Source organism: Pteropus alecto, unplaced genomic scaffold (genome assembly GCF_000325575.1).
Source record: "Pteropus alecto unplaced genomic scaffold, ASM32557v1 scaffold190, whole genome shotgun sequence".
In the NCBI taxonomy this organism is placed as follows: Eukaryota; Metazoa; Chordata; class Mammalia; order Chiroptera; family Pteropodidae; genus Pteropus; species Pteropus alecto.
The window spans coordinates 2,237,738-2,254,325 of NW_006430462.1; the positions used below are offsets into that span (position 1 = coordinate 2,237,738).

Below are 16,588 nucleotides of genomic sequence, written 5' to 3' on the forward strand. Positions count from 1 at the left end.
GCTATGTTATAATTACAGAATTAGGGTTGTAAGTTCATCCCATCATGCCGCGTTATAATTTAGAATTTGGTACTCACTCTCAATCACTTCCAGGTCAGGTCGGCCCGGTCCGGGGGCAAAGGCTTGGCACTTCCCACACCCTGTATCTCCACTACAGCTCAATTTAGGTGCCTCAGGTAGGGCCCTCCCTGCTGATCCCTTTGTCACTTAGGGAGACGTATGTTTCACTTTGGTCTTGGGATCCTTTTCTAATCTTTTTTAAAAAGCAAGTGGGATGAGGCATTTTTCTTTGCACCTCCCCCCAGCTCTGTCAGGTAGCAGAGAGTCCACCTGACACTCCCTCCATCCCCTCCCATGAGACACCCTTTCAGCCTTCTAGAATTGTCGATACTTGAGGAGGAGGCAGCCATTCTGAAGTGTGTGTCGAGATATCTGGCTAAGATGGGGTTTCTCTGTCAACATGGAAAGGCCAGCCTGCAAGATGTACCGGCCTGCTGCTAGAGCCCTGCCCTGGCTCTCCCCAGCAAAACACGCACCCCAACATTACAGCCCCATGTCATGTCGTCCTTTGGGTTCTTGGCCCTCTGAGACATGAATTCATTCACTCACTCATCCATTCATTTCACAGCGATCTGAAGTCTCCCAAATGCCCACACCCACCGCTCATCATTCTTTCACTTTTCTTCCCTTTCTAAGGTACTGAGCATGATCATATACAACTGTCACTTGGAGCAGGAGACCTTTAAAGATTAAAGAGATTTTTAAGTTCCTTCAAATTAAAGTGAATATAGAGGCCTCGTCTTTAAAAGTGTATATTCTGACAAATATTCCATTGCATAGATTTAAAAAAAAAAAACTGTAAAAGCTAAGGGAAAGAAATAAAACAAAGTTCTGCCAAATTAGGATAAATTTATATGTTGTGATGAATAGGATGCACTCCTATTCATCCTTCAAAACCCCACCTAGACATGACCTGCTGGAGGAAGCCTTCCCTAAGGCTCCTACATGAGGTTCATGAATCTCTCAGAGTGAAATTTATCCCTTGTACCATGGGTTGTGGGGCATATACCCCTCACTCTTAATTATCTATTAATTTGTCTATCTCTTGCCTCCCTTCCCCGCTTTGTGGACTAAGATTCTGCAATAGCCTCAAGCCTGAGGCTGCAGGTGCCAGAGTGAAGCTGCTGCCCAAAGGGTGGCCCATGGGACAGCCAGAGCTTTTACAGAGCCTGAAGCAGGGCTGGTGCTCACAGTAACCTTCAAGCTAGATGTATTTGCTCCATTTTAGAGACAAGAAAATGGAGACTGAGTTGAAACCACTTGCCCATAGCCCTTGGCTGTAAGCGGACAAAGCAGCATCCACCCAGGACAAGCAGACTCCAGAACACTGTTAGCTGTACCATGCTCTGTTCATTGTGCAATGCTAACAATTTATGCGTGTGGAGACCTCCTATGTGTGGTGTTCACATATATTGTCTCCTATAACAACTCTACAAGTTAGACCCATTTCACAGATAAGGAAAAAGAAGAACGAAGAAGCTGCATAACTGGTAGGAGGTTACACAGCTTACTGATTCCTGAAACTGAACTCTAAGAACCAAAAAATAACCATCACACGGCACAGCCACCTGGGTCTCTCCTTGCCCTCTACCTCTTGTGCTAATCAGATACCAGTAATTCTCAGTCCCAGGTGGGGATCATGCCTCCCAGGGGACATTGGGCCATATTTAGAGACATTGTTGGTTGTCACAAGGGAGAGGGCAAGGGGAAGAGGTGCTACAGGCATCTAGTGGGTGGAGGCCAGGGATGCTGCACAGGACAGTCCTCCGCCACCACAAAGAATTATCCAGCCCAAATGTCAATAGCGCTGAGTGGAGAAATTTTGAGATGACCCAACTTAGAACAGAATCAACACATTCATGCGCACGCACACACACGCATGCACACACACTACAGCATCCAGACCTACACTCCCATTCCCACGGAATTTGAAGAGACCTATGGAAAAAAGGGGTGGGGTGGGGGGAAAAAGCAAGCCCCACCCACAAATGTACTACAGTCACCATTAACGTCATATTTATTGTTATTTAGCTGCTCAGGAAAACATATACAGGTATATACAATATGCATGAATACAGAAGACTGCACTTTACATATTTTTTTAAAAAAGAAAGAAAAAAATAACACTCAATTTCATGAGCTATTGTCACAGTCTTCCAACCAAGCATTTCAGAAATGAATTTCTTTTAAGTCAAAAAAGATTACAGGATTGCCTAACACACAGCAGAGTTAAGTTTTCATATTTTACATGTGCAATAACGTTTTCATTTTCTTTCCCGAAGAGTTTGCTATGCAGTACCGATTACCAGTGTTTGGAGTCTCATGGGCTGGGTGTGTTTTTAATTTGCTTTTATTCTTTCCATTAAACCAAATTTAATGAAATAACATCCTTTTGCTTAAGGCTATTTTTAAAGCTGTTCCATTCTGGGGTCGTGGGGAGCGAAAGAGTTTTAAACTTCAGGGGTTTCCGAGGTTGCTAGGACCATGAGCTGATGGACAAGTGCTGATGGACTCAACGCAGGAAAAGTCAGATAGAAGTCAAGACGCTTGGCTCCCCAGCCTTAAGCAATTAAGGAGAAATCATTCCTGTTTAAAAAAAAATAAAATGGTGAAGCTCTCAAACAGCTGTACATTGCGGAATCGGGGGTCAGGGGGCATGGAGTTTTGCTCAGACTATGGCTGATTCTCCTGCAGCGTGGCAGGGGCACACCTGTCCCCCTTCCTCCCCTTTGGTGGCAGAACTCAGGAACTGAGTCAGCTCGCACCTTCTCGCTGATAAATCCATACCACGTGCTCGTGCTTCGGCCTGCCCTCTGTGGGCTGGGGTCGGCCCCTGGTCAGACTGCCCATGCGAGAGAACCTCAGACCGTCCAGACACAGACCGGAGCCAAAAGGGCTGAATGGAGGAAAGAAGGAGGGAGGTATGGAAAGAGCGAGATTTTTCTGGATGCTCTTCTCCCTTGGCCAAAAAGTTCTTTGAAATAAACAATGTGGGTGTTGTATAGTAAGCCCAAAGCCTTCAGGTCACTTGCTAAAAAAAGCCAGGTCTACACACTCTCAGGACTTGGGAGGAAGGGAGGTGAGGTTCAAAATGAGGCATTTAGGAAGACCCAGTCGTTAACAAAAACTGAAATAAAATAATGGGTCATTGACTGGGGTGAAGTGATATCAGTCACTTCCTGTCTGACCCACCCTGGAGTCTTAGTGGCCCCCACCACCTCCATAACTCATTCATGTCCTCTGTAGCCATCAACAGTACTCAAAGGTTCTGCTCCTGCCAACCTGGGCCTCTGGCGACCACTACTCTGGGAGGACCAGGTAACAGGCCTCGCTGGCTCCAGGAGCCTTGCTTGCCCAGCCACCTCTCATCTCTTCTCAAAGGGGAAGTTATTCCATCATGAGAGGTTATTCCTTCACGGGATGTGGCTTTAATTTTGTGACAGGGTGAGTTGAAATCAAAAGGGGGCAGGGAGAATTCCAGGGTTACAAAAACAAGGCCTAGGTATCAAAGTCATGAGTTATATTCCCTTTCTCTCCCCTCTGGCCCTTGGCAGCTTGCAAACCCCAGCAAAGAAATACACCCAGACTCAGAGACAGGTGTTTGGCAAGCCGAGCCTGGGAGCTCCCTCAAAAAGTGCTGGTGAAAACTTCGTCCCTCTCAGGAATGCGGGGTTGCCCAGGTTGGAGGTGATAAAATAGATGGGGAGTGGGGACCCAGTGGGAAAGGCGGGGGAGGTACACTCAGGCCCCTCTCCTTCTTCCCCAGAATGCCTGGCTGGGATCAGCTGTCAGGAAAGGTCCAGGGCTAAGAATTGGTCCACCCCAACTCCAGCACCCAAGACCCAGACAGTCTCGCTGCGGTGGAGCAGGAGTCAGGAGCCCCCAGCCCCCAGAAACTCTGCAAGCTGGAAGGCCACCATCACCCATGCAGATCAGGCTGCTCAGCATAGCGTGAAAATTCAGAGCCTGGGAGTCTGTGGAGAGGCCCAGAAAAGGAGAGAAAACACCACCGTCAAACGCTCTGACTCCTTCCCACAGAGCAGGCTGGCCACGTCATCGCCTCCATTGCAGAGAGGGGCAGCTTCCAGCAGAAGAGAGAACGGAGCTGAAGGCTGAGCCTGTGTTTGTAGGAACGAAAAACCTCTGTTTTCTTAGGGAACAGACAAAACAAAATCCCAGGCGGAATACCTAAGGGGGGCATTCATTGTTTGGCTCCTGTCTGACTGATGACAGTTGGGTGTCAATATATAATATTGTGATGACAATTTGACTTTTACCCGGCAATATTCCAGAACTACTCTTCTCCAGGATTTCCATTTTAATAAGCAGTGAACAAAGCAAAAAGAAAAAAAAAAAAAAGGAAAAAAATGGCGGGTGGGGGAGGAACAATAAGAGAATAAAAAAAGGAAAGCAACTCTTGTCTTATTATGAAATAACAATACTTGGACATACAGCAGCATGGAAATAAAACGAGGAAAGAGGTCATCTAAAAAACGTATGCCAAGATGACAGAAAAATGGAATTATCTAGCAGGAAAAAGGCTTAAGCAAAAGTTTGCTAACTGCAGAAGGGTTAACACTGGTAACATACTGTGGCAGACAGAGTTTCTCTTTTAAAAAAGTTTTTTGAGGTTTTTTTTTTTCCCTTTAAATTAACCCTTTCCGGTCCATTTGCCACTAAGCAGGTACCAAGCTAGAAAAAAATTCATCCACTCAGCAATAGTGGCCCTTTCAAATTATCAGGGAGGGGTGTGGGGGCAGGAGGCAGGGTGAGGGGGAAGGGAGCGAGAAGCGGGGAGGGGAGGGCCTGGTGGGGAAGGGGGTATTTCTTGTCGATTCAAGTTAGGGCGGCCACGAAGGTTCCGAATCTGTTGGAAATATCAGAGTGCAGGGACCGCCAGGTGGGCACGGAGGCTCGGGCCTTGGCATCGCCCACGTCATCTGTGCAGTGGACAGACAGGCACTGCAAGTGGCTGCCGGGCTGGGCTGCCGAGGCCTTGTTCGCAGGGAGGTCATGGGCTGCAGAGAAAGAAGGAAGAGAGGGTGTTAGCAGCGTGCTCTCAGCTCTGTGGGAGGCCCTAATGGGGGGCGCAGTGGGAGAAGAATGAGAAGAGAGGCAGTGCCCTTGGCCCCCTTTTCTTGCCTATCTGTATCAGAGGAGATCTAGAGATGTCTAGTTCGAATCCCCCTGCTGTTGCTTCTGGTTTGGCTGTGAGACCTCAGCCAAGGGAAGGTCCCTTTCTGGGTCACAGTTGTCTACTCTTAGGAAATAGGAGAGTTAGGGATAAACTCAGGGCTTTCCCTTCTCTGATGAACCAGAGTTTCCAAAAGGTTCACTGGACCTGAACTAAGTTAGGAAGACTTCTTGAAGGAGGAGCATCTAAACTGGGCCTTGAAGGATGTGTAAGAGTTCGCCAGACGTGGTGAAAAGGTGGCGGGGAAAATCACCCTTGTCTAGAACACAGCCCATTCTCTGGTCATTCTCCCGGAAGACATTTGTTAAATGCCTACTGAAAACCTCCTTAAACAGTGTCAAACTGCTCAGAGCAGTAAAGACTAAAAGTCCGGACCCCTCAATCAAATCAGTGCCCTTTGCCCATCCCCAACTGCTGCATGAAGGGACTTTAGGTGATAGAATGAGAAAATCTATTCCTCACCTACACCCTCAATGAAAATCCCCTCAATTTCCTTTTCACTCATACAGCACCAGAAACACCACAGATCATACGGATATCTGACTCAGACACACTTGAAGGGGAAGGACATTTGACAACCATCCACACTTTAGTATAAATTAGATTAAAAAAAAAAAACTAAGAACTGGGAGTTTTGAGGCAGGGAAGTAATGGAACAATCATTTTGGAAGACTATTAATTTGCTACTGCCAAGTGACCAATGGTTCTGTTCTGAGACCTACTGTACGTCGGTGAATATTCTCATTATTCCCCTTTTATAGAGCCCGACTCTCAGAGAGGAGAGATGACCTGCCCAAGGTCACACAGCCAGGAAGGGGCAGAGCTGGGTTTGAAGATGGGCTGATGGTGAATTTCTGAGTCAGCAGAAGTGAGAAAAGCTGGAATGGGGGGTGGGAGCCCAGATCAGGCCAAGGGAGCACACCCAGATACTGAACTCCATAACCGACCCGCCCTCCTCAGCACACTGCTGCAGGCCCAGCCAGGGCCCTGTGCCAAGCAGGAGTTATACCCTGCCCATCCTGACCCCTGGGATTAAGAAGGAGGCCCCCGCAGGAGCTGAGCCACTGTCTACAGAGAAAATCTTTCCAGAGAGACGGGCCCAGGCAGCCAAGGCCAGGCTGTGACTAACTAGGTTTGGGAGCCCCACCCTGGAGCCCCAGAGACACCCAGCTGTGGGACCTGCCTGCTGGGAGGAGCTGGGGCTAGGACGGAAGATCCTCTCCTTTGCTCCTTCCCTCATTCATTCAAGTACTAAGACTTTACTGAGTCCCTACCATGTGCCAGGTGTGGTGCTAGCCCTTCTGAGGAAACAAGGCAAACAGTGTCTTCGTCCCCTTCCTGGAGCCGATGGTGAGGCCAGGAGACAGTGACATAGCACAGTCATTTTGGAGTTACAGACTGCGGCTTGAATCCCTGTCCCACCACTGTGTGGCCAGGGATCTGCCACTTTCCCTCTCTGAGCCTCAGTTCCTCATTGGTCAAGTGGGGGTGATGTCTCGCTTGGGGCCTGGTCATGGCTTGGCATACGGAGAGATCCCCAGACAGGGCTACTGAGACTGTCATTAGTATCTGGGGAGGCCAGGAGGTGAAGCCCCCGAGCCTCGTTCCACTCCTTGGGAACGGCCAGAAGGTCATGTTCCTACCCATAAAAATTGGAGTCTTTACCTAATTTCACAAGAGAAGCTGAGGTCATGAGCCTGAGGTTTCAAAGCTGGTTGGTAGTAGCGGAGCTGGGATGCTGCTAATGCCATACCCAAGCTTCTTGGGGAGAAGGTACCCCAGAAGCTAGCGGCATCAGACTCAGGGTCCTCTAGCACACAGCAAGCCCTAGATTCTAGCAATGCTGACACAGAGCCCCTACACTGCTGCTCTTGAACCCATGCTTGCCTCGCTCCCAGTGACACGCCACTGCTTAGTACCCCCAACAGGAATTTCGTTCTTAACATCGCAAGATCTGGTTGCGGAGAGGGGTGCATCTGCCAGAGAGAGAAATTCCGAAAGAGGTTCCTGACTTCACTTTACACGTATTATCTCCAGGAGCCAACACAGCAACGCGGGTGCCCATTTTACAGATCAGAAACAAAGGCCCCTAGCCGATGTTTGCACAGCTAAAGAACTATAAGATCCAGGCCCGAGCTCCTGCCGCCTGGCTCCCTTCCTCTATGACTGCAGCACCAGGAGGGTGAAGAAGCATCAGCATTTCCTGAACTACAAGGAGTCTTGGGAACTCTTCTGGGAGCTGGGTTTGCTGGGTTTGATGGAAGTTACAGACAAACTCATAAGCGTGCCGTGCGCTGACACCAAAGACAGCTGCTCTTCTTACATAGGGTGGATTTAATGAGCTCACAGCTGAACAGTTCCATGTATTATCTAATTCCATTCCCCAGCAAGCCCAGCAGCCGAGTGATCCTTCTCTTCACTTTATACGGGGCCCCTGGGGCTCAGAGAGGGTTAGGGGCTTCCTGACATCACAGAGCACGGGCTCAGGATTCCCCAGCCTCTTCTTGGGACAAGCAAGAGTCTGGTATCCACGAGGAATATTTTAAAGAGAGAATATGATTCTTCAGTTCTTGACAACCCAAGCATGACCAAACTCATCCTCCCATCAGATTCATTCCAGCTGGGGGGACCCAGCACGCCCTAGGACTGGGGCTCCCCGGGGCTGCCAAGTGGCTGCCAAGTGGCTGCCAATAAATCAGTCCTGCGGAAGCCGCCTCAAGTCAAGGCCTGTCTCAGCTCTGGGGCGGCAGGCACTCTGGCCCCCACGCCAGGACCCAGAGATAAAACTGCCCCCTCGCCTAGCTCCCAGGGTTGGGGGAGATCCTGGAGTCACTCAGCGCAGGTGCTGGAAGACACCTGGGAAACCGGTGGGTGTTGTCATGTTTTCCACTTGTTAGCTGTCAGCCTTGCCATCAGCCTTCCCATCCTGCATGAGGGCGGGGAAGGCTTGGTCGGTTTCATGCAACACCCTGCACACAGCAGGCGCTCAGCTGGGGCCTGTGCACTGACTCTAAAGTGACCCTCATCTCTATATGACAGATGGGAAGACTGAGGCCCCAAGGGGCAGAAAACTGCTTAAGGGTCACCGGGGGCCAAGTCATCAGCTTTGGGAGCAGCCCTCTCCTCTTAGCTGAGGATTCCTAGCAGCAGGTCAGTCTGAGGTGGACTCCCGGATCCCCCAAAGCTAGGCAGCTGGCCCCCATCTGCAGGGTCTCAGTTTCCTCACCTGTAACCTGGGGGTGGTGATTCCTGACGGGCCCGTGCAAAGCATCTTGGGGAGACCATACAAGAGAAAGAGCTCATGACACCCTACACGTGGGTGGGGGGGAATGTATCAGTCCCAAAGGAAGGCAGGGGTATCATCACCTCAAAATGTATTACCCCAAGTGTGCCTCCCCCATGCAGGCAGCCAGGAGCCAAACGAGGGGCTTCTGGTTCACGAGACCGGATGACGTGTGTACCCAGCAAGGAAGAGCTGTGATGCGGTTTTTAAGGACATCTACCTATTGGCCAGAGGGACCACCTCAGGTGCCATGCAGGGGGCAGGGCCTGGAGCTGGGATGCTCTGCTCTTCCTCTCTTCATAGGCCCTTGTGCATTTTCTTCACGTGCACAAGTCCTTGCCGATTCATCCCACACCCCCTCCCTGGACACCACAGCACTTTATCGGTCATTTTTACCCCCAACTTTGCAACACAATGTGGAGGTACCCGGGCCTCCTGCTCACCCCGCTGGGATCATGAGGCCCGGGTCGGATTTTGTCTTCCGTGCTTCTCCATCCGCTACGGGGACAGTGAATTCCATGAAAGGGAGGAGAGAACCTTGAGCCGGTGCCAAAAATAGCAAGCATGTGAATAACAATCGTAATTTCATTTCTCTTACAGGTCCAACCATGATAGCGCCTACCATTTGTAGGGCACAGGACTTCGCTCACATCACCTGGGCTCTCAGAACCTCAGTGCAAGAAAATGGGAGAAATAAGAGGACTGGCCGGCATGGAGGCAGTTAGGAGGATTAAGTGAAATGATCCGTGTAAAGTGCTTAGCACGCTGCCTAGGACAGAGCGACTCCCACTGATGCTAGGGATCCAGGACTGCCCTGTGTTGTTATTGACCAGCCTGCAGGCAAGAATGGGATCCACAGGGCTGGTTCAGTGGCCCTTTTACTGGCCATGACTAGGGTGAAGGAAGAAGGGAAAAGCCATGGATTTGTTTACCTGAAGACATGTCATTGTTAATTTCCTTTTTTTAGAGATACCACCCACAAGGAGGGGGCCAAGTTTTCTTTCTTTTTTTAAAGTCAGAAGAAAAAAAAAAAAATGGCCTCGTTACCGCCTTACTCAGCATTCCATATTCCTGGGACTGGGTTCCAATTCCGTGAGCCACTTGCTCAGGTGTGGTGAGCTCGGTGCGGGCAGCTGCCACACCTCACAGCTGAAGTGCTGCCTCTGTGGTACTCCCAGCCACCATTCTGTTCTTGAAAGGGGACTTCCGCCTGGCCTCCTCCTGTCCCCTGCCCCCTCCCCGCCACCAGAGGGAAGGGAGGAGGTGGTGAGAGTCTAGGGTGGGCTCCAGCTAGTGCCCAGATCAAGGTCTCCCTGGAGTGCTAACCCAGAGTAGGGTGTGGCCTGGGCAAGGTGTTAACCTGGGCTGTGAAATGGGAACCTACTTCACAAGCTACTAGGAGAATTAAGTAAGATAATGAAGGTGAAGATTTTAACACGTGATGAGCCCTCAGGAAAGGTTAGCTGCTCTTAGGATTATTATATTTACTATTTTTTAACCACCCAAGGCTTTGGAAGTACCAAAGTTAGTACTGCCATGTGCAGCTCTCTGTGGCATGAGACAGCTTCTTCATCTCCTTGGATGCCAGGGCCCTGCCCCACCCCCTGCCCTCTGAGGCTGGGGGGGGCGGCGGTGGGGGGGGGGCCTGGGGTACAATCCCAGGCAGAGCAGGGGAATTAGAATTCTGTGTGTATTTTTAACTCCCAACTTATGTAAGGAGCAGTGTGGGCCCCAGAACACAATAGCGAATGACTCTCACCCCACTCACCCTCTCCAGATTCCGACAAAGGGAAATGTATTTTGGTTTTTCCTTTATTTGGACCTGGCTGGGGGAAGTGGGGGGTGGGGGGAGAGTGAGAGATGCTAGTGTCTGTGACAGCTGCCACTCAGCTGGGGGGAGGGCGGTGCTGAGCCACTGGGTCCAGAAGCAGAGGTAGGCCTGGGAGCCATAAGGCTGGGCCACATTCTCTTAGCAGCTCTGTCCTGCAGCCCAGGAATCCCTTAGGTCCCCTAGACACATCCATGTCCCCCAGACTCTCATAGCTCCTGTTCCCCATCTCCAAGGAAGTCTGAGCACTGTACCCAAACTAGCTCTGGGCATCAAAGGTCACTCATCACTCTTCCCCATGCCCCAGAGTCCAAACACCAGGAAAGGAAGAGGCTGCCTCCAAAATCCACCCACTTCTCTCCTGTCCCATGTCCCCACCCTGGTCCAGGTCCCCACTGTCTCCTGCCAGCAACAGTGGCCTTGCTATTCTCTCCACTTCCATGCTGGCCCCCAAGCCCATTTTCCGCTGTGAGCCAGGTGAGCTTCTTGAAGCACCATCCTCTCCTGCGTAAACATCCCATGGCTTCTCAATGTCTCCACGATAAAGTCCCTGGCTTTGCATGACATGGCCTGCTTCCCTCCTAGGCCTCCAGCCTTATCTCTCAGTGCCCCAGCTGTGCCGTCCCTCATGGAAGCCCTGATCCTTCCCACCTCCACACCTCTGCTTCTGATGTTTCTTCTGCATAGGACGCCCTCCCCTCTTCACCCCTGCTGACTCCTACCATCCTACCTGACTGTCAGCCCTCTGTCGGTGTTTCTCCAACACCCCAGCAGGGACCCCTCTCCCTGCTCGCAGATGGCACCCCTGCCCCCAGCCACCACAGTGGTAATGAGATCACCAGCTACTGCCTAGCTGGCTGTAGGAAAGCACTGATACATCTCACCCTGGCAGAGGAGAGGCCTAAGCTCAGGGCCCCTCGGCTACAGGCAGTCAAAGATGGAAAATATCATGGGGGGACTTTGCAGTCAGATGACCAAAGTCTGTATGTCTGTCCCTAGCACTTTTCCCAGCAGGTTGACCTTGGGACAGTCACTTTCCCTCCCTGAGCCTTAGCTTCATTCACCACAAAATGAGATAAGGATAGCACCCGGCCCCTTGCCAAGTCAGCTCAGGTTCTATCATGCCTGGTGATGGACACCAGTTATCAGAGCAAGAGTAGATAGAGCATCTTGCCCAGTGGCAACATCACAAGGCTTTTTAATATAGCACTGAGGCCCGTCTCCAAGAACCCACAGCTGGGGATGTAGGGGACCCCACCCCAGCTAAATTGGTCCCCATACTCACTTGAATCCTTCTGCAGAGCCCACAACCCCATAGAAGACCCCCACCCTAGCTGCCTGTCCATGTCTGATCCCTGGACCATTTCCCCTCCTCTGGGGGTGTAGGTGGGGTCCAGGCACTCACTGACTCTGAGCTCAGGGGTAAGAACAGAAAACTCTAAGCCAGATGTCAGCTGGCACAAATAGGGTCTACACAGCCACTAATCAAGAGGGAAAATGGCAAACCCAAAGCCCCGCTCCCCTCCTCCTCCATACTCAGCAGCTTTGGGGGAGCCCCAATTCTCCATCCAGAAGCCTAGATTCAAATCCCATCTCTGTCTGAATCTCAGCCTCGGCCTTCACCAGCTCCATGACCTTGGCCAAGCTCAACTTGCTGAGCCTCGGTTTTCCCATCTGTAGAAAGGGTTAACGATCCCTCCTAGAAAGGAACCTGGCTAGGAGACCCTGAGGCAGACAGGCCCATGTGGCTCCCAGCTGTCTCTGGTGCCTAGCACACAGCAGATACCTGATAAAAACTTGTTACCTATTTTAATGAGTGACAGACTCACGTTTTCATTCCAGTTCTTTACCTACTAGCTGTGTGATCTTGGGCAAATCACTCCCCCTCTCTCAGCCTACTTGGTACCCTCTAAAATGACTGGTTGTGGGTGGATGTACAACCCCTCTGGCTCTGTCCCTTTGGGGCAATCAGATTTTACATTCAATGTAGGCGGGAGGTTGGGGTCCTCCCAAAGCGAGGGACACTAAGAGGCCTTAACCTAAGCCCCAGGAACCAATACCCAAATCCCAAGGATCAAGGACCAAGGGCTGGCAGCCTGAGTGACGACCTACCTGGGCATCTCATAGGACCAGGGGACAGGCCACTCCTCCACCCAGCCTTCTGCCTACATCTCCCACCCCTTCTCTGCCTTCCCATCAACTTCTAGCAGTGATGTCACTGTGACAACCAAGAAATGGAAAGAGGAAGCTGACCACATCTCTACACCTGTCTTCTTCTCCGGATTTGTCACAGCGAACACTGACAAATGTTCACTGTGGGCTCCCTACAGGCCAAACCTCATTTGATTTCTTCGGATCACCCCAATACCCAGAAAGAGAAGGCCCAACATTCCAGCCCATCTTACAGAACAGTAAACTGAGCTTCGAGGGGAAGATGTCACTGGTGCACGGTCATGCAGCTGACCAGTAGCAGAGCCAGAGTCACTCCAAAGTCTGTCTGACGCCAAAGCGTATGATTTCATGAAAGTCTCACCAAAAAGTAAAACGTCTCGAGCCAAAGTAGCAGGTTCTACTTCTCTCCATTCTCTTTCCATCTCTCTTGCCACCACCCCCTATCCTTTTGCAATCAACCTCTCTCTTGCTCTCTCTCTTTCAGTCTCTCTGTATCTCTTGTCCTCCCCGTCCTCTTCCCTTCCTTTCTCTGAGATCAATACCCTCACTTCTGAGAAAGGGCCTTGAAGCCCACCAATAAAATGAGACTGACCTGGGTGATACAGCAGCCGAGAATAAAACCCAGGCCTGGTCAATGCTTTCTCCATGATGCTGCCTGAGAGTTTCCGCATCAGCCCCATCTGACGAACGATGCAGGGGACACAGCATGCATGGGGGATCCCGAGGGGCAGGGAGGGCCCCCAGCAACCATCAGGAGGGCCCCTGTGAGATCCCCCTTCTCAGGCCCCATCAGGGTGAAGAAGGGAACTTATGCTGGCCACTGGGCCAGCTCAGTCTGTGAGAGTCTCCGCCGGGCCCCTGAAAGCCCTCGGAAATTAATTGGAGTTGACTTGGCTGAGGGCAGCTGTCATTTAGATTGAGAACTGGCTGAGGACTCCACTGAGGCGAAGCAGCAAGGGCATCCTTGGAATCAGGCTTGAGAGAGCAGGGGGCGGGACCGGGAAGGCTGTAGGGGCTGAATTCTGGGCTCTTCCCCAGCCCTGAAGGAGGAGGCAGGCAGGGCAGCGTATGATGACCAGAGTCCACAGGGCGGACGGGGCAGGCCCCTCACCCTGGCCTGAGCACCTCCGATTGGGCTCCATCTCCTGGTGCCTCCAGCCAAGTGGCGTGGCCAGTGACCTGTGACAGATACAGCCCTGCACACCCCCAGGCCACTCCCAGCATGAATGCTGCCAAGAAATGACAGGCTGGAGAGGCTTCGGGCTGACCTTCGGCCTGCACCTTCCTTCTGCTAACGTCCACAGTGGTACAGCAAGGATGCTTATGCAGGGAGAGCACTGCACAGCGAGTTTGGAGCACCAGGTTTCAGCCTCAGCTCTAAGGACATTACCATTTTTGAACCTCAGTTTTCTCATCCATGAAATGGGAATGGAGACAGTATAATTCTCATAGGGCCATTGGGATAATGTAAGCAAAGCGCTTACCACACTGCCAGGCACCAAGGATGCCTCAAGAAATAGTAACTACTATTAGCATTACTAGTATGATTCTTACATTTGAGATTCTCTGTTGCTAGCATAGCCTCTCCCACTCTGTTTTCCTGCCTTCTCACCCATAATTCATCCCCATGGCATCGGACCCAATGCTGGTGACCCTGGGCAGGATATGTCTCTCTCTGAGCCTCAGCATCTTTACCTGTACACCAGAGACAACCTACCACCAGGGCCAACATCCCGCTGAGCTCCCAGCACTCTGCATGGCATGCAGTAAGCCACGCAACAATTATTTTCATAAAATAAGACAAATATACACGTCCATTTCTGTAGCATTAGAACCTCACTGCCTTCAGCCCATTGGAGGAAAGACTAGATTCAGTGACAAGTCTAAATTTTAAAAAATAAGTTTTCAAAGTGCCTATGCTCTTGGGGGCACCTGCCCTGCTTACCCATCCACGAGTCTGCATGAGCTTTGCGATCGTCTCATGTCAACAGACTGCAAGTGGCTGCTTGCTGTGTCATCAAGGAAGGACTTTGCATAGGGGTCAGTCATGGGATAGTCACGCACTTCGAAGCCAGAGGCTTGGGTTCAAATCCCAACCCTGTTACTGCCAGGCTGCATGACCCTGGATCAGCTACTTTGACTCTGAGTCTCCATTTCGTCACCTAAAACAATGAGTTTGGTTATTCTTTCCTTGCAAAGAGGGGGGATGAAATGCCTGGTACACAAGTGACACCCAGTATCCTATAACCATAATCATTTCTCCAAACCTGGGCTTGGGAGAGCCTCCAAGGAGTCCTCGGGATGGTTGTCAGTGGGCTAAAACATCATACCCAAATGTGTCCTTGCGTGTGTGTTGGGCGCTGGGCTCAGAGAGGTGACCCCAACACAGATAGAGAGATATCATGGGACCCAAGCGACAGGAGGGTATCCAGGAAGTCTTTGCAGAGGAGAGGACATGCTAGGGGAGTTTAAGGATGAACATAAAGCTTTGCAGTGAGAGAAGCGAGAGGGGCGCCCCAAATCCCGGTGTGACTGTTTTGGAAGAACAAGAGACCAGCCCAGGGACCATGATTTGGCGCCTGAGGGGGCACAGAGGAAGAGGAGGTTGCAAAGCTCAAATGGAGTTAGTCATGGAGTACTAGAGGTCCCAGGAAGGAGTTTGGCTTTGTTCCTGAAAGCAAAGGGGAGCCAAGGAAGGCTTTTGAGCAGAAGAGGTACCTCGAGAATCTGTCAAAATTAATAAGAGGCTTGCACCTTATCCATTCCAGTCTGGACGTAGGAAACACACTCTGGCATTGAGGACAAGGTCCCTTGTGCTCTCCAACTCTAAGCAAGTGGGAGGATGGAAGACTCAACCCCATGGGAACAGTACTCTGAGCACTGGTCTAACTGGGATGGCCGTTCTTCCCCAGCAGCTTCTGAGTCAGGTGCCTATAACTCGCATCCCCAAGAAACCTAGCTTGGGTCCTAATCCCAGCCCCATGAGCGGTGGCCCCTACAAGGAACTCTACCTCTCTGTGCCGCCGCATCCCTGCCTTCCCACCCCTGCACAACAGATGTGACCATCGGGTCCATTTACATCAATGAATCCTCTCTGAGGCTACAGGTGGGGAAACTGAGGCACAAAGAGGAACAAAGATGTGTCTCAGGTCATCCAACCAGTAAGCAGAAAGGTTGAGGGCAAGTCACTTGATCTCTCTGTGTCTCAGTTTCCATATATGTGAAATAAGACCATACACCTGCTGGGCAGGGCTGCCGAGAGAATGACATATGATAGTATTAACGATAACAGACAATAATTAGAATGAACACCTATCATGTGTTCATTCTTTTAAACTACGAATTCCTCACCATAACCCTGGAGGAAAGCTTCTATTTTCTTAGTCTCATTTCGCAGATGAAGGACCTGCCATAGTCAAGAAACTACTGTTTAAGGGTCAAATCTAGCCCATTGCCTGTTTTTATAAATAAAGTTTTAGTGGAAAACAGTCATGTTCATATGTTTACATTTGGTCTATGACTGCTTTCATGCTACAATGGAAGAGTTGGGTAGTTGTGACAGCGACTGTATAACACAACAAATCTAAAATATGTACTATACAGTCCTCTACAAAGTTCGCCTAAACCTGAGGCTTAAGTTTACAGACGTCACTTGTCCAAGTTCACACAAGTAGGAAGGAGCAACCAGGAACCCAGTAGGCATATACTCCCTAAAAATGTGTTTACGTGTAAACAACACTGCGGATCTGTGAAGACTCGCACTATGACCCCGAGGGAATCAGAAGCATCCTCTCTGTTCACTGTGGCCCTAGTCTTCCCTCCCCAGCTACAGCAGAAAGCTCCTGCCTTCCCACTTAAAAATCAACAAAACAGTGCTTGGGGGATGGGGAGTTGTTGTTAAAAAAAAAAAAAAATCATTCCAGAATGTGTCCACAAATGCAACAAAAGAGGAGACAGGACAGAATGAGTCTGCCACATCAGGCCAGAGATGGATGTCCCCTAGGGCTCATTCCTGAGCAGCTTCACTCTGCCTTGACTCAGGGAAGGAAAG

At 50.6% G+C, this 16,588-nt stretch overlaps 1 protein-coding gene across 1 annotated transcript in view; it reads right to left on the bottom strand.

Annotated features, from left to right (window-relative positions):
* Positions 1 to 2,059: 2,059 nt before the first annotated feature.
* Positions 2,060 to 16,588, bottom strand: part of MN1 (MN1 proto-oncogene, transcriptional regulator) — a 50,305-nt gene continuing 35,776 nt past the window's right edge. Inside the window, exon 2 of the mRNA XM_006904870.3 lies at positions 2,060 to 5,078. Within this exon, the coding sequence (XP_006904932.1) occupies positions 4,897 to 5,078 (182 nt within the window). The 3' untranslated portion in view covers positions 2,060 to 4,896. The remainder of the gene's footprint in view (positions 5,079 to 16,588) is intronic.